The sequence below is a fragment of the Lagopus muta genome, chromosome Z, assembly GCF_023343835.1.
Source record: "Lagopus muta isolate bLagMut1 chromosome Z, bLagMut1 primary, whole genome shotgun sequence".
NCBI classification, from domain to species: domain Eukaryota; kingdom Metazoa; phylum Chordata; class Aves; order Galliformes; family Phasianidae; genus Lagopus; species Lagopus muta.
Window position 1 is genome coordinate 28,806,272 of NC_064472.1, and position 23,452 is coordinate 28,829,723.

General features: G+C 37.5%; 1 protein-coding gene across 4 annotated transcripts in view; it reads left to right on the forward strand.

The window, feature by feature from the left end:
• KDM4C (lysine demethylase 4C) overlaps positions 1 to 23,452 on the forward strand; it is a 297,078-nt gene that overhangs the window by 213,086 nt on the left and 60,540 nt on the right. For all 4 annotated transcript variants that reach the window (XM_048930999.1, XM_048930997.1, XM_048930998.1 and 1 more), the window contains 2 exons: positions 708 to 763; positions 8,955 to 9,063. In XM_048930999.1, the coding sequence (XP_048786956.1) occupies positions 708 to 763; positions 8,955 to 9,063 (165 nt within the window). The remainder of the gene's footprint in view (positions 1 to 707; positions 764 to 8,954; positions 9,064 to 23,452) is intronic.

Sequence of the window (23,452 nt, forward strand, 5' to 3'; positions counted from 1 at the left end):
AGAGTTCTGGTGAACTGGAACCTGGAATAAGTGGGGTTCAATCCTAGGTCTCTTGTGTTTAAAGCAATGAACCTCATGTCTGTACACCTCTGTAATAACATTAACTACATTAAAATGGCACTGTATGAAAAAATATGTTACTCTGTGATATTGGTAGGTAAGGCGACATGTTATCTGCTTAAATTGCAAAGAAAATTCATTACTTGCAAGGAAGTACTTTGTTGTTAGGGTAAGTCTTTCTCAAAAGAAAGTATCAAACACAGAATGTCTTTCATTATGTGAATTGAATCAATGGCTTATGAGACAGTGCTTTCTTCCTAACTTTTATTAAGCTAATTATGTATCATTTTATTGTGTTTTACCATAGTAGGTTTCGTGGCAATTCTAGCCTTTATGTTGCAGTACTAGCTGAATGCTTTTTCATTTGGTGTTGCCTTCAAAGGGATTCTGTAACTTTATTCAAGAGTAGTATTTAAAACTTATTTTTCTTTAGCTCTTTTGAATTGTCAGTCTTTTTGTTATTATATTCTTTTTTTTTTTTTTTTTTTTTTTTTTTTCTGTAAGGAAGTGCATTGCTTCTAAGTGGCAGGTTGTATGCCAGTACTGAACTATATTAGCAATTTACATGTACTTAAGATCAGTTTAGTAAGACTGCTTTGTAACCAGTCAATAAAGCTCACTTGTTTCTACACTGTTTTTATTTTTAGGAATGTTGTCTCTGCAATTTGAGAGGTGGTGCATTAAAACAAACTACTGACAAGAAGTAAGTAATAAATTCTTTGAGATTGCACATTTTTGTTTAAAATTTTTTCCTAACACATTCTCATGTACTGAGCATTTGTAATCTTAATTACTTGACAGTGTGCTTTTAAGATGAATCTGTGCAGAATTAAAATTACTCCCCCTGAAATGCATCATTGGCATTTTGTGAAATAGTTAGATGCTAAAATGTGTATTTGTTTTAGTATTTGCACACGCTTACTTGTTGCAAATTCTATTCTGCTTGTTGTTGTGTAAAGAAAGCAAATGAGATCTCATTTGTCATTGCTTGCATGAGAAAATCTTATCAAACAGTGAAGTGTAGTTCATTCTTTAGCACTGAAAATTTGTTATTAGTAAATTTATACAGAACCTTTGAACTTCTCCTAGAAACAATATTTTAAATTAATTAATCTGAATCACTGAATCACAGAATCATCAAGGTTGGAAAAGACCTACAAGATCATCCAGTCCAACCATCCACCTATCGCCAATAGTTCTCACTAAACCATGTCCCTCAACACAATGTGCAAGTGTTCCTTGAGCACCTCTAGGATCGGTGACTCCTCCACAGCCCGTTCCATTGCCTGACCACTCTTTCAGAGAAGTAGTATTTCCTAACATCCAGCCTGAATCTTCCCTGGCACAGCTTGAAGCCATTCCCTCTGGTCCTACCACCAGTTACACGAGAGAAGAGGCTGATCCCCAGCTCACTACAACCTCCCTTCAGGAAGTTATAGAGAGCATTAAGGTCTCCCCTGAGCCTCCTCTTCTCCAGGCTGAACATTCCCAGCTCCTTCAGCCGCTCCTCACCTCATAAGGCCTGTGCTTCAGACCCCTTGCCAGCTTTGTTGCCCTTCTTTGAACCCACTCCAGGGCCTCAATGTTTTTCTTGCAGCGGGGGGCCCAAAACTGGACACAGTAGTTGAGGTGCTCACCAGAGCTGAGTACAGGGGGACAATCACTTCTCTGTTCCTGCTGGCAACACTGTTCCTGATGCAAGCCAGGATGCCATTGGCCTTCTTGTCCACCTGGGCACACTGCTGGCTCATGTTCAGCCGAGCATCAATCAATACCCCCAGGTTCATTTCCTCTACACAGTCCTCCAGCCACTCTGCCTCAAGCCTGTAGCGTTGCCTGGGGTTATTGAGACCAAAGTGCAGGACCCAGCATTTGGTCTTGTTGAACCTCATCCCATTGGCTTCAGCCCAGCTATCCAACCTGTCCCATCAAGTATCATGGTGGTTGAAGTCCTCCAGGAGAACTGGTGCCTGTGATTGTGAGACTACTTTCATCAATTTCCTCCTTCTAGTGAGGAGGAACACACCCACAAATATGTCACCCATATTGGCCTTCCTTTTAGTTGTCACCTGTAAGCTCTCCCTTCACTCATCATTCATCTCTGGGCAGAAGTCAGTACATGTAGTTTTCTCCCACATAAAGTGCAGCTCCATGGCATCATCTTGCTTGTCTGTCTTTACAAAAAATACATACTCATCCATGAATGTGTTCCAGTCATGCGAAATGTCTCACCATGTCTCCATGATCTCAGTAAGATCATGGTCCTTGGACTGTACACAGATCTCTAATTCTTCCTGTTATTTGCAATGCTATGTCCATTGGTATAGAGTCACTTTAAAGAAGAAAAGGGAACAGGATTTGTATTTCCTTGGGGGGATACAAGAAGATCATAGAATGATAGACTCTTAGAATGGCTTAGGTCAAAAAGGACCACAATTATCATCTGGTTTCAATCCCCTGCTATGTGCAGGGTCGCCAACCACCACATCAGGCTGCCCAGAGCCACATCCAGCCTGGCCTTGAATGCCTCCAGGGATAGGGCATCCACAACCTTCCTGGGCAATCTGTTCCAGTGTGTCACCACCCTCTGTGTGAAAAACTTCTTCCTAATATCTAACCTAAACCTTTCCTGCTTCAGTTCCAGACCATTCCCCGTTTTCCTATCACTGTCCATTCTTGTAAACAGTCATTCCCCCTCCTGTTTATAAGCTCCCTTCAAGAACTGGAAGGCCACAGTGAGGTCTCCCTGGAGTGTTCTCTTCTCCAGTCTAAACCCAGTTCCCTCAAACTTTCTTCATAGAAGAGGTGCTCCAGCCTTCTGATCATCTTAGTGGCACTCCTCTTGTCCCGCTCTAAGAGCTCCATGTTCTTCCTGTAGTGAGGGCCCCAGGACTGAATGTAGTACTCCTGATGTGGCCTCACAAGAGCTGAGTAGAAGGGGACAATCACATCCTTCTCCCTGCTGGCGACCCCTTTTTTAATGCAGCCCAGGATATAGTTGGCTTTTCAGGCTGCAAGCGCATACTGATAGCTCATGTCCAGCATCTCTTCCACCAGGACCCCTGAGTCCTTTTCCACAGGGCTGCTCTTAAGGGGCTCTTCTCCCAGTTTGTATAAAATACCTGGGATTGCCCTGACCCAAGAGCAGCACCCTGCCCTGAACATCATGGGCCCACTTTTACAGCCAGTTCAGGTCCCTCTGGATGGCTTCCCTTTCCTCCAATGTATTGACCATACCATTCAGCTTGGTGTCATCTGCAAACTTGCAATGGCACTCGGTGCCATTGTCCGTGTCATTGATGAAGATGTTGAAGAGTACTGTCTTAAGAACGATCCCTTCAAGAGGTACACCGCTTGTGACTGGTCTACACACTAAAGACCTTCTGTAACTATACATACCGCTGAGGTGACTGGCCTTCTGGCTTATGCGATGGAAGGCAGCTAAGGAACATTTGTCACTGTTTTGGTTGGCCTTGCTTATTTCACAAGTTAGTTCAATGTCATGACCATTTCCATTTTGGACACCGTACCCCAAGCCCTTCAGTTTTAAAGCCCACCTCAATAAGTTTGCCAGCCCACTGCTGAAGATAGCCCTGCCTTTTCTACACAGACATATCCCATCTATCCATAATGTGTTGTAATCCTCATAGAAATTCCCATCGTCATGAAAACTGTGAGCGTTGTGTCAGCACCAGCCATATAGCTGGAATTTGGGCAGGCATTACATGTCAATTTCTGGCTGCCCTCTTTCCTCCAGCTGGCAAAATTGAGAAGGTAACCTGGGCACCAGTCCTTTTCACTTGCACTCCCATGGCTTTATACTATTCTTTACTTCTGCCCGTATTACGGCTTCCAGTGTCATTCGTGCCCACAGTAAAAAGGAGCAGAAAATAATAGTCTATGCTTTAGACAATCTATTGCACACTGTTTCCAGTATCCCATATCTTGGCTCCTGAGAGGCAGCAAACCAATCAAGACTCCCTGTCACGCTGACAGAAGGGACCCTTCATGCCTTTTAAGGGAGAGTCACCGACTACAAGCACTCGGTGTTTCCTTTTATGGTGTCCTCTGTAAGCTGTTGATATGACTTCTCCTTGCAGACCTTGGTCATGGGTTTGCATGAGCTTAGTATCAGCTTTTAGTAGTGAAGTTAGAAGGTGGGGGCTGAAGGGGAGCCCTGCTTTTGTGTATCACCAGGGACTAAAGTGCCTCCTTCTCAGTATTATCCAGTCCCGGAATATGGTCCTTAAACCAGCTCTCTCTCTCAGCATCTCTAATGCTATGCAGCTTTTTAACTGCTTCTTGCAACTCAGCCACTAGTCATAAAAGATCATTCACCTGTGCACACCTTGGACAGGTACTTACCTTAACACCAGGAGAAGGTTCAAAGCATTTGGTGCAACGAGCTGCTTTAACCTAAATCTCCTTTTTCACCTGTTCTTTCTGGGTAAATATATCAGGTATCTCTGAGGATTTTCTCGCAGGGGCACTGATTTTAACCCTCAAGTGAGTGCCCACCTCCATACTCACAGAAATCAGGAGCACTTCCCTGGTTGTGAATCTGCATGCAAGGTACAGAACCCTGCCTGAGTGAACTGCAGCAACAGAGTGCTGTTCCTCGATGAGAAGAAAGTGTTCCGCATCTTCTGTTTTCTACATGTCCTACCCGCACAAACTGCCATGCCACACCATGCCCTTAATGATTTCCATGCCCTTGTCACCATGCTCCTGGTCACTCTAACTCCCTAGGGGCTGTCTCTGTGTGTGTGGAGGGTTGCACCATCACTTCTCACCCTGCCCATGCTGTATCACAGCTGTTCCTCATCAGTGCTTCTCCCTTCCTGGTCAGGTAAGGCTGGGGCTCCTATGTCTCCCTGTGCTTCTCTCTTTGTGGTTTTTGCCATGGTTCTGCCTTGCTGGAAGGAGTCTCCCAGCTGCTTCCATTCTGGAGCTGATCCTATCAAAGTTATCAACATTATCCTCATCCTAAATCCAACATGCAACACCATAACATCTACTAAGGAGAAAGTTTCCTGTATCCCATCTGAAACTGGAACAGTAAACGAAACAGATAAAATGGGGAGTGGTGCACTTTATTATTATTTTTAATCCCAATATTGGAACACTCTTCATGTATTTTGAGTCTTCATTGAACCTATTGCATTCTTTTAATAACGTAGCAATATCTTGTAAACCTCTTTCTTTAACCCTTAGAACTGCAGCGTGATTGTTCAGCAGTGTGATCATTCCACTTATCAGGCCAGAATTTGTTAGCGATTTGCAACTGGTTGCATAGTATTTTTTTTTAGTGTTGTAAATAGTTGGATGAGGAGAACGTTGCATGTGGAATTTATGGATCAGATCTTAACTTCAACAAACATTAATTCTGTTGACATATTAATGAAGATTTTCACCAACACTTGCCAATACTCAGTACTCAGCTGGCTTTTAGATCTGTTCTTAGCTCTCCTATATAGTTGTTTGCTACCTGCTTTTTCTAACTTGAGAAAAAGAAAATTACATCAAAATAGAATTTATGGTGTCCTTTTGATATTTGGAGCTATTGGATTGCATCTTTGAAAACAGAGAAATCTTTGTTGTAGGTCAATTAAAATATTGTAGAAATAGGTTACAAGATTTAGCCATAGGAATAAAAACCACTACAGGGATCTGCAGAAGGTGTCTTCCTCTTTGTAATTATTCCTGAAGTCTTCAGTTTTGCATTTCATCCCTCTGGGTTTCTATTGCAGATTTCTGTAATGTGCTCTGTAAAAGTAGTTAACTTCTTGTTTTCCTGTTTCCATAACACATTACACTTGCTATACAGTGTCTAGTTTTCACTTTTCTCAGTATTCTATCTTCGAGCGTTATCTCCTATTTTTAACTTCTGAAAGTTTTCATAAGTGTGTTCCAATTACTATTTTGTTTTCTCCATCAAGTATAAAATCCAACTCTGAGGTGTTTTCTGTGTACTGAGATTCCTTCTTCTCAGGTGAACACAGCAATTATTTCAAGTCCTATTATGTTGAGAGAAGTCAGAGTATAAAGGGCTGTGTTAAGGTTTATTGAAGAGACATTTTATTTATAGCATTTCTGTCCACATAAAGCTTAGATGGTAAGACACCTGTTATTAAGAGTGCAATTTTGCAGGCAGGCATCAATGAAAGAAAAATGTTATTAAAAGAAAAAAAAAGTGTGTATGCCCTTTTAAAGCATGTGAACAACAAAAAAGCACTGGAAGTAACATTGTTCTGCTACTTAATGCTATTCACAAGTTGGGACAGACAAAATTGAGACTTTTATGCCCTCTTTGCCTCTGTCTTCAATACCAGTGATGTGCACTACAGGTCCTACGAGGTGGAGGATTGTGACTGCTCTAACAGTAAACTCCCAGCCAACCCAGATTTGTGCAAAATTTTCTGCTGGATACATACAAGTTTTTTGGGCCTGGAAGAATTGATCCCAGAGAGCTGGCTAATGTCACCTTTGCTCTTCTAGCTATTTTTAAATGGTGTGGGAAATATGGAGAGGTCCCAGTAGATTGGAAGCTGGCAAATGTTATGAAAATACCAGTTTTGAAGAAGAATAAGGAGAACTCTATAATTGCAGGCCTGTCAGTCTCACTTCAGTGCTTGGCAAAATTATGGAGATTATTCTGGGAGTTACTGAAAAACACCTGAAAGACAATTGGAGAGTTACAGAATGGCTTGGATTGAAAGCCGCTTTAAATATCGTCTACTTCCAACCCCTCTGGCATGAAATGGGGCATTCATTGCATACACAGCTTCTCTGTGTAACCCGTGTCAGTGCCTCACCATCTTCTCAGTAAAAGTTTTCCTTACAACATCTACCCTGAATCTCCCCTTTTAGTTAAGAACCATTCCTCCCTTGCCCTGTCTCTATCAGATCTTATAAAAAGTCAGTCTCTTTCCTTTTCATAAGGTGCCTTTAAGTGTTAGAAGGCCTCAGTGAGGTCTCCCCTGTGCTTGTCTCTTCTCCCTGAGCCTAGCTCCCTCAGCCTTTATCTTTTTAAGAGAGATGCTGCAGCCTCCGATCATCTAAATGATTCCAGCCTCCTCTGGATCCACTCCAACAGCTCTGTATCCTTCCTTTACTGGGTGAAGCAGACCTGGACACAGTACACTGAATGAGGCCTCAGAAAGGCAGAGCAGAAGGGGAAGGTCACTGCCCTCACCCTACTGGCATCTCCTCTTTTGATGCACCAGAGGATACAGTTGGTCTTCCAGGTTGCAAATGCACACTGCTGGCTTACTTCCAGGTTTTCATACACCAGGACTCCAAAATCTTTCTCAGCAGAGCAGCTCTCAATAAGTTCTTCTCCCAGTCTGTTCTATTGTCTGGGATTGCCCTAATGATGACAGTGACATTGCTGTCATTGGTCCTAACCAACACGAGTTCGTGAGGGTTTTGTCTTTATTAATTAATGGTCTTAATTTTTTATGTTATGATGAGGTTGCCCATCAGGTTGATCTAAGGAATCCAGTAGATGTGAACTTCTTGGATTTCAGGAAAGCTTTCTGTACTATCTCTATTAGTATCCTCCTAGAGAAAATGTTGAGTACACATCTAGACAAAAACAAAATGTTATGAGTGAACAATTGGCCTGCAGGTTGGGCTTGAAGCATTATTGGGCTCAAAGCAGTATGAGGTCACATTATGAGGCTGATGGCCAGTCATTAATAGTGCTCCCGAGGCTCTTTTTGAGGGCCAGTTTTCTTCATTGTTTTTCTGTTTTTTGAACACAAGTCTCAAATGTATACTAAGTAATTTTGTGGACAATGCTAAATTGAGAGTTGACTCCCTCAAGGGTAGAAAGCCCTTGCCGAGGAATTTTGACATATTTCAGGACTAGACAATCACCAAGCATATGAAATTAAGAAAGAGCTAGTGTTCAATTCTTCCAGCTCACAGCAACCTTGGATATAGACTGAGAGGTCAGAGGCTGGAAGGCAAGCCCATGGAAAGAGACTTGGGGGTTCTAGTTGACAGCAAGATGAATATGAGTCAGCAGTGTGCTCTGGCAGCATAAGGGCCAGCTGTACTCTGGGAGTGGGTCAGACCCAGCACTGTCAGCTGGTGAGGAGAAAGGGTTGTCTCACTCTACTCTGCTCTGCACTCTTCACTCTGAGCACTGTGTGCAGTTCTGGACACCACTACGCGAGAAGGACATAAAACTATTAGAGAGCTTCCTCAGGAGGGAAACAAACATGGTGAATGGTCTATGAGGGCAAGACATGCAAGGAGTGGCTGAGATCCCTGGGTTTGTTCAGCTCAAAGCAGAAGGAGGCTACAGCTCCTCTAAAGGGAGCGGAAGGGCAGCGCTGAGTTCTGTTCTCTGGTCACAGTGACAGGGACCAAGGGCATGGTATGGAGCTGTCAAGGAGGATCAGGCAGCGTTAGGAAAAGGTTCTTCACCAGGTGGGCATGGAACATGGGTGGTCCTGAGTGAAGCCAGGAGTTGGAGTCAGTGTGCCTTGTGGGTCCCTCAACTTGATATATTTTATGATTCTGTGAAAATACTGTAGGTGAAAAATTGCTTATTAATAAAAAAGCCTGGCTGAGGCATGCGCCCCTGGATAGAGCACCTACAAAGATATTGCACTTAAGAAACACAATATGAAAAGTATTTACTTTTTTTTTTTTTTTTTTTTTTTTTCAAATAAAAATTTAGAGTCTGAAATGATGTTTACATGAAGTGTTAGTGTTGTAAATTGTGTTAACTTGTTTCAAAGAAGTCTTCTGAAATCCTTGAAGTCAAATGTCTGGATGTGGTTGCCTTGTAAAATAGAAACAACAAATTGCAGGTAATGAAACATCACTTGTATTTGTACCGGGTTTTTCTGGTAGTATTCTTGACCTGCCACTTTTCACAGGTGGGCTCATGTAATGTGTGCAATTGCCGTTCCAGAAGTCAGATTTGGTAATGTCACAGAACGTACACCGATAGACACTAGCAGAATACCTTTACAAAGATTAAAATTGGTGAGTACTATATTCATATATACTTTATGTATTCTTTGCTATTAAGATATTCCAATATTTTGAAATGCATTCAAAAATCTGAATTATTGTTGCCAGTTACAGGAATTAGACTATGTTTAAGGTTAGAAGTACGTAACTGAGGCGTCACTGATATCCACCTATTAGTTTTTACGAATAATGGCAATTCATTAACACCATTTACAATCTCTGGTATTTGTTTAAAAAAGTTTGAATCTGTCCTCCCCCAGATGAACAACAGAAAACTTGACCAGTATCAACCGTGAAAGTTCAGCTTCTGGATTTCTACTGACAGCGAAACCTAGGCTATGAATATCACATAGTACATATTTGTGAGATCTTTTTATTATGTATTTTTGCCTCAAGGAACAATTTGTTGAGGTAAAAAGATGTATGATCTGGTTGTCATGCAGTATCTCTACCATCTGGATATTGAGAAGCATGCATAAAACAGATCACGCATTATATTGAATTGAAAAAAACAAAACTCTTTCCTAAGGAATTCTGAAAGCTGTTGTAAAAAAAAGAAAAAAAGTATATCCACTGCTAACATTCTAGAAGGTTGACAAAACTGGGAGACATATTCAAGAGCAATTTAGGATAATGTTCCTTGCTATGTTACAAAGAAAATTAATAAATTTGACAGAGTTTGCATCTATGATATCATCTTCTGCAAGAAGATGACTGGTGGACCACTAGAATGATGTAGGGAAATGATGTCATCAAATTTTTGCATCTGCTTTGTGCTTTTTCAGAAATATTTCTTGATTTATCTGACCATAAACTAATTTCTTGCACAGTTTACATAATATTCCTGAATGCTATTTTAGGATTTGTTTAGTTTAATATCCTCTGTGTAACAGAGGAATGGAGTGAGTGTTCTTTCATCATCCTTGCCTTTAATTTTGTTTCTCATAACTTCAAAATCTTGGATTTTTTAGTTTTTTTTAATAACATGAATGCGAATCCTCTTTTCTTTGTGACAGAAGGTATCTCAGGATCTTGTTTGAGCAGGCAGTGTCTTCTTAAATTGACAGTCCCAGATCTTTCCTAATCTGAAAATATAACCAATAGAAGCACTGAGAATTAATTCGAAGTTTTTATATGTTTTGAGGATCATAAACAGTCACAGACAATTGTCTGTTTGGAAGTGATTGATCCGGAGGTTGAAATCACAAAAATGTGTAGTTTACCCGGTACTGAAATTCATCCTTTTATGAGATGTCCATTCCTTGAGCTGTATAAGAGTAATAGATGCATTCTGGAGAAGGCTTGAATTAACTTCAGGTTATTTAATGTAAAGGTGTGGAATCAAAATGCACAAAATTTGTGAAGTGTGCAATTTACAATTTCTAGGTCATTTCTGCTGAGTACAAGGCAATTATGTTAATCAGTTATTTGTAACTGGCAACTTTGTTTTTCCTGCAGTTGATAGAAAATTGGTTGCAGTCTTTTTTTTTTTTAATTCTTGAAGCCTCTTTCAGAATAAAATGACATTGAGATGCTACATATTATCTTTAGCTACACATACCCTTTCCATCTCAAGCAAGTGCCTGATTATTTAGAAATACAGTGCTTCCTTTTAAGCAAGAGTTTATGTATTTGATTGAAATTAATATTCTGATGAAGGAACTCAGTTGGATACAGAAAAATCAGTGGTGGGGTGCTTTATAATAGCCATCAATGTATTACTGCCCCAGGTAGTGAGTGGATGGCCTTACTGTGAGGGAAGGAAGAACTCTAATCTTGGATTGAGTCATTAAACCTTACTTTTCCAAGACATCATTTCAGACATTGAATTTATAATGAAATAGCTAGGCCTGTTCTAATTTAAGGGAAGTATGCAGTTTGACAATCTCTCAAAGGCCCTATCGTGATTTAATGTCAATAAATCTATAAATTGTTGTTCCTTGGTTAAAGGAGTAGAGAAAAATCTGCTCTGAAAAACACCAGTAGTCTAAGTCTGTTTCTATGTTACAGTGAATTTCATGAGTAACACTGTAGTTTTTTGTTTTTTTTGTTGTTTTTTTTTTTTAATAATATATCTTTGGTGGAATTGCATGGCTATTTAATATTTTCTCAAAATATTTTAAAGCCCCTTGTATTAGATATTTTTTGTAAATTATTTTATTTCCTTAAACACAGGGTTCATGTTTCTCTGCTACTGTCAGTAACACTGAATAAGTCAAATGTCATCATTCTGTTAGTCTTCTTAACTGTTGATTCTGCAGAATAACATTCATGCTCTCATGTCCACTGACTTCAGGGTCTTTGCCTTGGAGAACCCTAAGCATGGTGTTATAGTAGCTTTCAGAATCTGTAAGCAATTGATTCAGGACAGTTTTTCCTTTTAAAATTGCAAGTCTTGCCAGTAACACTCTTCAGCAGCCAATTCCTCTTCCATTTCTGTCCAGTTTTTTAGGTTACGGATATGTTTTTTCATCATTCTTCACCATTCAGCACTATTGTTTTGTACATCTTTTGCTCATATTGAGTGCTTATAAGTAATACATGTTTTAAAAACTACATTTTGGGGACTGTCTTTAAAATCTTATTCATATTAAGGCCTGTGATAGCTAATAGTTACAGTTGGTCCTATTATGTTTAGTTGCTGCCTTATATGTTTCGTTGATTTTTAATATCCACAGAAAACAACAGAAAACAAATACAGAAGGATATAGTACATTCTAGGGTGCAGCCAAACAAGATGTAGATGTTACAATGTGAGAATAGTTCTAATTGTTTTAAGTGTTGTAAATATTTATCTGTCTGCTTCTTTCTGTATCCTTTCCTCCATTCCTTCATTACTTTCCCTTCTCTCTCCTTCCTCTCTCTCACTTTCTCTGAAATAAAAAGAAAAGCAATAAGCAGAGCATCTATTGTTTTCAGAAATCTGTAGAGACTGGGCTGACATTTTCTTTAATGTAGCATCTACTAAAGAAAATAAAAGGAAATAAAAAGTCAGTGTTTGCTTTTTGATAAATTAAAGAACATCTGTGCAAATGGAAACATATTGGTAGGTTATTTTTACTGCCTAGTTGATATGTGTAGTGATTGCTGTTAAATAGTTTTAATTCACTAGACATTTTTGGGTTGAAATCAATGCATTTTCTGTAAGTCTTTCTATTATTAAATATCATATATTTCCTTCAGAGTAAATTCCATATTTGTATTTTGCATACAGTAGTTTGCTACTGCATACAGTAGTAGCTACAAAGTTGTTTTATGCAATAATTTAATGTTTGCAAATTTTTGATTTTATAGAATGCCAAAACGTTTTTATATTTGCCCGTTTTTTTTAGTGGGTTACATATCATGTTCTGTCATTGTTAAAAATTCATGACACACTGAAGTGTTTATGAAATGCTGAACCCCTTGAAAATGATTCTTTTCTCAGTGAAAATAGTCTGAATCAATACTGATGAAAGATTCTGTTGTTGTGTTTTTTATTAAGAAAAAAAAAATGGTGTGCTGAGATAAAACAGGTTGTATCACGCCTTGTCGTTTTGAGCTGTGTTTCCATGATATTGGTGTTATCTAACTAAGTTTAATGTGGAAGCAAAGCCTTCCACTAACCTTCAGTGTAGAGAGAAACCCACGAGGCTGCTGTCTTCTCTTTATTTTCCTCTAGCAGTAACTTTTCTCTGTTTTTGAAACTTTGTGAATGGGAAAACGAGATTGTCCTGATGTCTTTTGACAGTCAGCCTGGGTATTCAGTCTGGATGGTCATATCTGACAGGCACTTTGAGTTTACATTAACTGTGTAAAATTAAAATCTGTGATTATTTAACTAGAAAGCAAGTATTTTGGATTTAAAATTCAGAGTCTTACACTCAAGTTCTAAGGTGAAATGGCTGGAAGACATACCTCACCACAACATAAATTTTAAAACATCGTATGGAAACTGCTCTGCAAACACTTTGAATCAAAGAATCATGTAGGTTGGAAAAGACCTTCAAGAACATCAGGTTCTGCTGTCAGTGTGTCCTACCAGGTCCCCAGCACTAACCCGTCTCCCTCAGTGACATGTCTGCATGTGTCTTAAATATCTGCAGCTATGGCAGCTCCACTGCTTCCCAGGGCAGTCTGTTGTGATGCTTGACTGCTCTCTCTGTGAAGAGACTCCCATCTAAATCCTTTTTGGCCTGATTTGAGACCAATTCCTCATGTCCTGTCACTTCTCAACTGCGAAAACAGACACCTTCCTTGCTGCTACATTCTTTCAGGTAGTTGCAGAGACCTTCAAAAGTTCCCTCTGCTGCTTCTCATAACTTTTGTTTTCTAGTACTTTTTCCGGACTTTTTAGGTCTTCTCTGCACAAGCTAGAGCAACTCAGTAGCCTTCTTGTAGCAAAGGACCGCAAACTGAACACAGTGTTCAAGCTGTAGTCTCACCTGTGCCAATTACAGAGGGACGCTCATCTCTCCAGTCCTGCTGATCGTACTATTCCTTATGCAGGCCACAATGCTTTGGCCTTCTTAGTCATCTGGACACACTGCTGGCTCCTGTTCAAGAGGTTGCCAATCAACATCTCGAGGTCCTTTCCAGCAGATTTCCAGCCACTCTTACCCCAGCCTGTAACATTTATGGTGTTGTTGTGACTCAGGTGCAGGACCCAGCACTTGGCCTTATGTGTCTGGACTCAGCCCATTGATTCAGCCTACTCAGATTCTTGTGCAGTGCTTTCCTGTTCTCAAACAGATCAACAGTTCTATCTAGCTTGGTATTATTTGTGAGCTTTCTGAGGGTGTACTCAATCCACACTGTCCAGATCACTGATAAAAATGGTAACCAAAACTGGCCCTGGTACCGAGCTCCTGGAAACATCACTGGTGTCAGCTGCTAGCTGGTTTGAGCTTCCTTCACAGTGGCTCTTAGAGCCAGTCCACCCAGCTAGTTCTTCACCCAGCAAACTATACACATCTAAGCCATGAGTAGCCAATTTCTCCAGAAGAATGCTATGGGAAACAGTGTCAAAAACTTTATTAAAATCCATGTATATAACGTCTGCAGCCTTTTCTCACCTACTACCCTGGTCATCTTGTCATGCAAGGAGATCAGGTTAGTCATAAATGCATTCTGGCTGCTGCTGATCACTGTCACATATGTGACAATCTTACTTGAATGGTTTCTATTCCAGTTGTGTCCCTATTGTAACAGCAGATTTAAGGGGAAGAAATACACGAAGAGCAATTTAAGTACTGTTTTATCACAGTGAGAGCATAGAACCAGGTAACACGAAAGGCAGAGTTGGTGATAAGAAGTAGTTTGGACAAGGGGCTGCATTAAATTTGACTAAAATTTGTATATGGCAAGTTTCAGCTGGTGACAGTTTGTTATAGGTGTGAGATGAAAAGGAATATTTTTGAATGAGTGAATTTGTAGTGCTAGTTTCCATTTCAATAATTTATCCAAAGCACATAAATTTGGGTTTCCAGCCAATTTAGTTATGTTTGTTGGTTTTTTCTTTTAAATTTTAATTTTCTTTGCATTGTTCCATTTGTTCTTACATCTCCAAGAGAAGCCTAAACACCTGCCTTTGAAAACGTGTTTTCTTTGGCTACTTATATATGTAAGGCTTTGAGTCATAGAAAACAGACTGTGGATTCCTGGACTTGTTAAAGTTAACATTAAAACTCCATTTTACTTTGGGAATGAAAAAGCTTTCCCCCCAAGTATTTACATAGTCTCTGCTTTCAAAGAGTGTTAATTACTTAGCTCTACTTAGAAACAGAAACGATGTCTGCGGGAAAAAATCTCTGGAGATGAAAAATCAAACTGACCTCTCAAAAATAAATGCAGCTCTTAAGGAGAGAGAATAAGTGCTCTCTTGTGTGTCATTCTATTTTATTAAAACACAGCATATTCTGTAAGTAGAATTAAATACAAATGCTTACTACTATGTGGCCAAGGAATGTAAACCAACAGGAATACTGAGCCTGGTTTCATTTACCTTCGTCAGACATATGACTTACCATCAACAGTAGACATTGTAAATGAGAATGATTTAATTTTCATCTGCTATAAAAGAAACATTTAAATAAGATCATTAGCATCTGCTCCTCAACCTATGTATTTATCAATTCTAAAATTACACATTGAATAGAATAAACTGTTTAGTGGGATGCATTGTCTGCTTTTGATATTGTCAGTATTTTATGATACTTAGGTATTGAATTGACTTTGTTTTTACAGGCAGTCACTGCAATGCTGTACTGAAGCATGCACCTGATATGCTTTTGTTTCTTTATCTTTAGAGCTTCCTGTTATTTTTACATTTGAAATCCTATTTCTCCAGCAAAATAGAGGTAGAAAATGAGTTTTGGAATAGCTCAAGTTGCCCTGAAGCTTTTGATGACCTCAAATTTGTATTTGACAAGTGAACCGAGTATAAGCACAAGTGTACTCTGAGTGAGGAACATTATTTTGAAAAGAAATTTACACTGTGATGATGACTTATCTACAAGCCTTTCAGTATCTGGCTGAAGCCATAAAGTTCTTTTTAGAAGCCTATACACTTTAAAATTTGCACCTGAAGGCAAATAATAGTGAGCTTGAAAGCCAAAGATTATAGTTTTGAAAGGTACATCAATTCTGAAAATACAGAGGTTTCTCTGTGGTTTGCCACTGAAGAATGGATTCAAATGGAAAATGTGAATGACCTTTTAAAAGAATGAACAAATAGTCTTCTGCCTGTCATCCTACTTCAAGGATTAAAGGCATTTAAGAGACTCCTCATCTTCTAATTTCTCATGTTCTAATTTGTAATAAAAATTCATTTGTTAAACTGTAGTATGATTGTAGATCTGTTGTAGTTATTTTATGAAAGAGTAAATAAAAAATATGTGTAATGAGAATATTGGTACTACCATGCATTTCTGGTAATGTACATAAAACTATTCCTTTGCACTCTGTCACAGGAAACAGCAAGAAAGTAGAAATTTTGTGATGGATTTCAAAATATTTATATATTAAAAAAACCCCAAACCTATCAGTGAAATAACATTAGCACAATTTTTCAATTAAGAATATTGAAGTAGAAAATGATGCATTAGTTGATTATGCAACCAAACTGTGTAATTGGTTAAAAATATAGTGACATTTTTGCATACAATCACGTACAAAATACTATTTAGTCCATTTGTTTCAATTGCTTTGTTCTTTAGATTTTTAATCTAATGAATCTACACTGCTGGCTGCATAATGCTTGCTGTCAAAATGATCTGCTACAATGAGCAGGTCCTACTGCAAACTATCAGTATTTGTATTACCCAACTATAAAGCCTGTAGAAAAACATGGAAAATGTTAATTGTCTCTTACTACAAATAATATTTGAACATGTCTTTAAGCAGGACAGTAGAGGGTTTAAAATGTTAACTAGCCCGCTGAATTTCTTTTTACTAGTGAACAGAGAACTTTATGTATAATAGACTTTCCTTGTAAAAAGTCTTGGAATTTTAAGCTCTGATGATTGATAGTCTGTAATAAGCTGTGTAAGTCTGATAGAGTCAGGCTTATGTTTTAAGTTCACCTCTGTTGATGCAGCCTGTATTTGTGTATAGTGGGCCTCATGTGTTGTGTCCAAACACAAAACGACAGTTGTGTAATCTGTTTGAGAAAGGTAAATCATGAGTTAAGTATGATTATGTCCAGAGGTGGATGTGATTGAAGAGCTAAATTAAATACTGAGTTTTGAATTGAATATTAATGTCTGTGGTGAAGAATCATTTCATCTCATAGATAATATTCTACATTGTCAGGCATGGAATAACTCTCTGACCTCTAGTAATTTGATGAGATTTTCATAACATTTGTATTAAAAAGAATATATAGAAATGCTGAACTTACTTCCATTTTGGCTTAAATTTATTTAAACCTTATAATAAAGCTTTCAGAAGTGCTTACATGCTTTAAAGGTCAGAGACCACTTTCGAATATGATTTGAGTATTTAAGGACAATAGTACTTTTTGTCCAGAAGAGCAAAAGGACTTGTGATTGTATTTCATATCAAAGATTAATTTTTTACTGGAATGCATTTGCAGGATCTTCTAATTGAACCAATAAAGTTGCAGGTCAGATCTGAATAAGGAGGAGATGAACTTACTGAATTGAGGTCTCCTTCTGTGGTTATTCGTGCAGGCTTTGCACACAGTGTACTTTCATAAGCCATATTTATTCTATAATTTACCTTCCATTTTTGTCATGGCTGATGATACCTAATGTCTGTGTCAGATTTGGTATTATTTTTATGAGTTAAAACTTTTTAATTGTATTTTTTAATGTGATTTTTTTCTGGCAATTATATATGAAAATTTTGTGTAACAAGGCATCGTTGCTTTTATATATTGTAGGGAAAAGAAAAAGTGTGAGCCAGAAAAGGAAAAGAGATGCATGTGCCTGCTGATATAGATATAGCCACTAGCAAAGTTTGAATGTATTTAGACTATGCAGAATATAAATAACATTTTACAAAACAGAGAAAAACTAACACCATGACACTGTATATTATTTTTAGGCATCATGAAAACCTGTGACCTGAACAGTCACTGCAGTAACAAAGCATAGAGGCACTTTTGTCTTTGAATTTTTGTGTTTTCATGTCTTGTTTTTGTGGTGATTGAATATGGACCAAAACAAGATATTTTTAAAGTGTAAATTTAATAGATAATTTTTCTTGCAGAACCATGTATAATTTCAGCACCCAGGGTCACCTATTTTAATCTGGGATATCATTATTTCCAATTTGGCTTTGAAATGCTAAAAGATATTTTTTTAATTTTCTAGATACTTTCCTTTTTATTCAGTGAGTAGTAGGCTGTTTTAAATAAATTTTACTGTAATACTTACTATAAACCAACACTTCTTATCAGTATCAGTGATCTATTGATCACTGATTTATTCCTCCATCATACTTGGCATCCTTTATACCCCACTGGTTTATGTACTTCATTTGTTTTAAAGATAGAATGATGAGTAAATGCTGAGTTAATTGTTTGGATATCATTGAAAATACATCAGTTGTTTTGAAAGTAATGCCTCCTGATAATTTCCACGGAGTCTACAAAGGATACAAAGAGCAAAACAACACTGTTTGATAGAGCAGATTCTCAGCTATGAAACCGTGCAGGAAGTGGGAAGACTGAACCTCTACAGCCATGCCACCGACATCCACTTGTGACACTGTGGGCCAAGGTAATAGAATAGAAGGAATTACTTTTGGAACAGCCCACATAGTTAGAAACTAAACATAAAGTCAGTGTTTACTTTTCAGAGGATAAGTTTGCATTTTCAGTAAAGGAGGCCTTTTTTTTTTTTTTTTTTTTTTTCTCCCCCCCCCCCCCCTGTGCCATTTTCACTTTCAAATCTTTGTGCCAGAAGGTATTGCTCTAATTTCTGGAACATTAATGTCAAAAGGTGTGGTTCAGGTTATGAGCAGATATTAGTTTCACTTTTGGAAGCTGACTGCTAGTTGAAATATTAATCAAAAGGACCTGTTCAAGAAAGCAGAAGGTTGAGCTGAGCAGCAAATTCTAGGAATTTGAAGGAACTCAGGATAATCTTCATTTCAAAGAGCAAGGAAGCTCTGCTGGACTGCTGCCTGAGATTACCTTTTTCCATGAATGAAAGTACCTTTCTTTGAGGAATGAGAGATCTCTGTTTTTGACATTTTTTTAAGAAGAAAATCAGCATGCAGTTCTAGTAACCAGTGTTTTGTCCTCCCCTGGTTTACAGTGTGGCTCTTCTAACAGTTGTTTATCTTTCTGTTTTGCGTGCTGTTCTTAATAGAAGAAGGTATGTTCTTTTAGGTAGCCACAGACTAAACTGTATCCACGTGTCTTAAGTAACTGCCAAACATTAGGGAAAAACATTTCCTCCCTAGAGGAATGGCATATTTTCCACCATACACCCAGTAGTGTGAGATCATTTGCTAGGCACATTTAGTTCATTTAACTGTGTGGTCTTCAGGAATGTCTGTATGTTGTTTTCATTACCAGAAAGCATTACATCTGTCTTGTCAGCTTTGAACTTAAGCAGCTTACTTATTCCTTGCACCTTATCACAGCAGGGCACTTGGCAAGCTGAGAGACTACACTGTCCAAGTCTGACAAATACGAGTCATAAAGCTATGTGTCAACATCGTAATGATGGCACTGCAGCCTGCTTCATCTTCCAATTTCTCCTGTGGCCTAAATGTTAGAGAGAAACACTCTGTAGACAGAATTACTCTTGGTGGACAGTTTGTGCTACTGTCTTTCTTTTTTATTGCAGAGGGGATGGAATGTCCAAAAGTGACACAGCAAAATCATACGTAAATTCATGCAAAGTTTATAAAATGAGTAATTAATTTGATAACTTCAAGTTGCATAAAATTTAACTTATTTGTAAAATTGGGCAGATAAAAGTAGGGTGTGAACAAAATTAGCAGCTGCAGAAAATATCCTGAATTGGATTTGAAAAATTATGTATCCACTTGATTTTTGAACATCAGATCAATGATAGTAGATACGTTCTTCTGCAATTGTAATTCAGAAGGGATGCAAATAAACAAGATACTACAAATAGTATACTTTAAAGACCTTTTTATTTTGGGGAAAGGTTAACACACATGATTCTGTGGTGTTCTGCGAGGTGTCTCATTAATGTACTTGCTTTAACGGAATTGTAGCTGTCTACTTTTTAATATTAAGCCAACATGTTGGCCACAGAATATGGCCAGAGGGAATGGAACAAGTAGAAGGCTTATTCATGCATCCTGGTTCTGCATGATACTCGGCTAACCATCTGCTCTGTAGCTCACTGGTTTTCCTCTGTAATATTAAATATCAGTTTCCTAATAACGGAGGAACTAGACTCTTTTAGTTAGACAACACTTCTGTGATCCTGGAGAACTTCCAAATCTCTTTACAGAGGAATAAGGCTTGACATATATGGCAAATGTCCTTTTGCTGGGAAGACTTTTCTCTTGGACCATCATAAAAAGAAGTATTTTTATCCTTGTAAGAGGTCTTTTATAACTGAAAGCTGTTTGCTGGCCAACTCACTTCGCTGCTATAGCACAACATGCAGTTTAGACTTATCCTAGTGAAAGCCTATAGTACTCAGTTTCGTTTTTAAACTGTAGAGTACTGTTGTCACAGTGAAAAGTGCCTTAGTGATAGCTATCACACAGGTCTCTTTTACTTTTAGAAGTTGTCTGCAATAAATTCTTTTGACACATGCTCTATTCAAACTCATGTAGGTGGAAGAAACCACTTAATATATATTTATATTATGCTTTTTATTTCTTTTCGGTACTTATTTGAATATCTGAAGCTAGGAACAGGAAGGTTTGACTCATCCTGTTATTTTTGTGCAAAGATTTGATGTCTGAGTGATCCTGGGAAATATTTTTGTCAAGGACTTCTTGTTTCTGCTGTGAAAATACAAAATTTTGCTCTAGCTTGTTTATGTTGATTAGTGTCTAATTTCACTTCTTTCTGCCATTTAATTTCAATATTTTTTTTCTCTGACATGAATAGTGATTTGAGGTGTCCTTCAGATTTTCCATTATGCTTTAATTCACCATAATCTATTCTCACAAAGTCAATTTTACAAATATACTTCACAATTTACATTTGCAATTTCTAGTTCTTTGCTTGTTTTCAGAGATTCTCCACGTGTAAAAGATAGAATTTCTTCGGTTATTTGTCCTCTATTTCTTGTTGATGAGAAAAATGCACAAAGAGCTGTTTGAGAGCATAGAGCGTACATGACTGTTTTGCTCATAAACAGAATACTTATTGACTAAACATTTGGACAATACAGAGCTGCATGGCTTTCTAGACTGTGCCTAGTAAATGATAAACATTCATTGAAGTCACATATATAGCATATGTGTGTGACTCAGCCCAGTTTCATACGGGTTTTTAAAATGAACAGAATAAAAAATACAATTGTTTTATTCTACAAAAATTGTTTGATTGCTACAAAAATTGTAGAAATCATGAGGGGAGGTAAGCAAATGAGAAATAAGGAATGTATGCTAGGAATCTACCTTTCACCAATTTTAAAAGAACAAAGTTAATATCAAGATTCTTGTTAAACGTTGAGTGTGATAAAATGATTTGTGAGCAGTCATTGTTAGCATGAATGAGATTTGGTGAATTCTTATTTGTCTTACCCATGTTAAAGGAGAATAGGTATTGCAGACTGATTCCTTTTTTTTTCTTCTTCTTTTTTTTTTTTAATCAGAAAGATCAGAAAGCACGGGTTGAGCAGTCTCTCAATACATAATCTTAAAATGCAATTGCATTTGTAATGCAAAACAGTTGTTGGCTAAATATTTTTGACTTTAATTGTTATTGTCTGAAAGAGAGAAAACTTTGAAAGATAAATAAATGTTATTTCTAAGCAAAGGGGGAAAACTTGCATAACTTACAGCTTTGAAAAGAAATTATTAATTTCCAAGCCATTTGTGTAGGTGGCAAACTATGTGATTTTAATTTCTAGATTCTTGCAGTGGAGCAAAATCTGAGAAGAAAATGCCTGAGCCAAAAACTTGAATTTTTAAGTCAACATATCAACATTTAAAAGCTTAAAATATTGTATAATTTTGATAATTGAGCTGAATTTGCTTGCATATTCGTAGATAGTATCTACGTATGTGCAATAAATTGGGCTTTCCGCTGTCACTGTGAGAAGTTGTAAAAAGGTGACAGTGAAATTTGGAAGGAAATTTGTTTCCTTCTCAGCTCTTTGTTTGTCCAGCTGATTGAAATTCACACTTGAAGCATACTGTGCACTGATCACACCTGAATTCCCCAATACCCACTTTTCCTCTTCCTCTTGGTATCACATATCCTTTACCTAGGATATGTGATTACCTGTTTAACACAATTGAACTTTGTAAGACACAGTTACAGTTTCCTGAAGAGTTTCTTGCTTAAAATTGCTGGTACGTTTTTGGCTGTCAATTGAAAATCTATGAAGGAAACTACTCACATTCTTTGCTTTGTATTTTGTGACTGTGCTGTTGTTGAGTTCTGTACAATACTACCAGCATGGCATAAATGGTAGGCATTGCTCTAAAATTTTAATGAGCTGGAATTAAAATTAGTGTAAATATGTTACCTTTTATGTGATAGGTTTTTCAAAGGTTCTTTCAAATCAGTGAAGTTATTTGGTAATATACTGGAGTAATCTCTTGTATGGCTATTTTATTTTGGTGTGGATCTTTTGTCAGGCCTCATCATGGCATCAGAAAGTCTTTGAAGTGTTTATGAAACAATGTGAATATTATCCAGAGTGTTCATGTAGTCTTATCTTCATACCAAGAGGTGCATTTTCTGAAAATATGGCAGGTTTTTTTGCAGAGAATTTTTTTCTACTTTTTTCTTTTTTCTCTTTCATTCTCCATTTTCCCCCCTTTTTTTTTTTTTTTTTTTTTTTATTTCTTCATTCTTTTTTTTTTTCCTAATGTCTTTTTTTTTCCTTGTTTCTTTTTTTTCCTTCTACTTTTTTTTTTTTCTTCTTACATGTAAGCATTGTAACTTGTTTATGTCAAATCACTGGAAGTAGGGCAGAAATGCTGGTAGTAGTACCTGCTGTGCCCTGGGAATGTAAAGTGGTAAAAACAGTGTAGGTGATCCTTAGTGAGAAAACAGCTTGTTTTAAGCTGTTCGTGTCTTCTGTGCTATCAAATTTATTGTGGAATTTTGCTCCATGCATCTGAACTGAACTGACATTTTCCTCTGCTGATCCCCAGTTGTAAAGTATTAAAATTTTATATTTACTCTGTAGACAGCAAGTCTAAAGAAAGAATACTGATAATTGTTTTAGACATCTTTGAGAACTTACCAACAGCTTACTTAGTGGGTTTTGATTAATGTTTTTAGTGAGAATAGTGAGCCTACTAAGCTTCTTCAATTTTCTTTAGAGCTATATGGATGCTTCATGTTCTGAAAAATTTCAGTAAGTCATGCAAATATGTATATAAAAGTTACACAGAGCCTTAAAGCAAAACAGAATGTTTATTTTTAATTGAAAGTCGATTTTGTTTACTTTTCAAGCTTTTAAGATGTTGGAAAGTTAGAAAGTTTTTGGTTTTCTTTGTGTATGTGTGGGGTATTTTTAAAATTATTTTTGTTTGTTTGTTTGTATTTATTTGAGCAAAAGCTTGTATGTTTCACTTAGAAAAGATCAAGATAGTGCACCAAAGAAGAGAAATCTCAGAAATTCTCTTCTGAGTTGGAGTTATGCAGATATGGAGGTATGGAGATGTGGAGTTATTTGTTGGTGGTTTCTGTTTCGCAGAATGTTTTTTGACGTCATTTAGATTTCTTAAGTATAACTTCTGTTACAGATTTTTAATTTCCCTATTTGGGATTTAA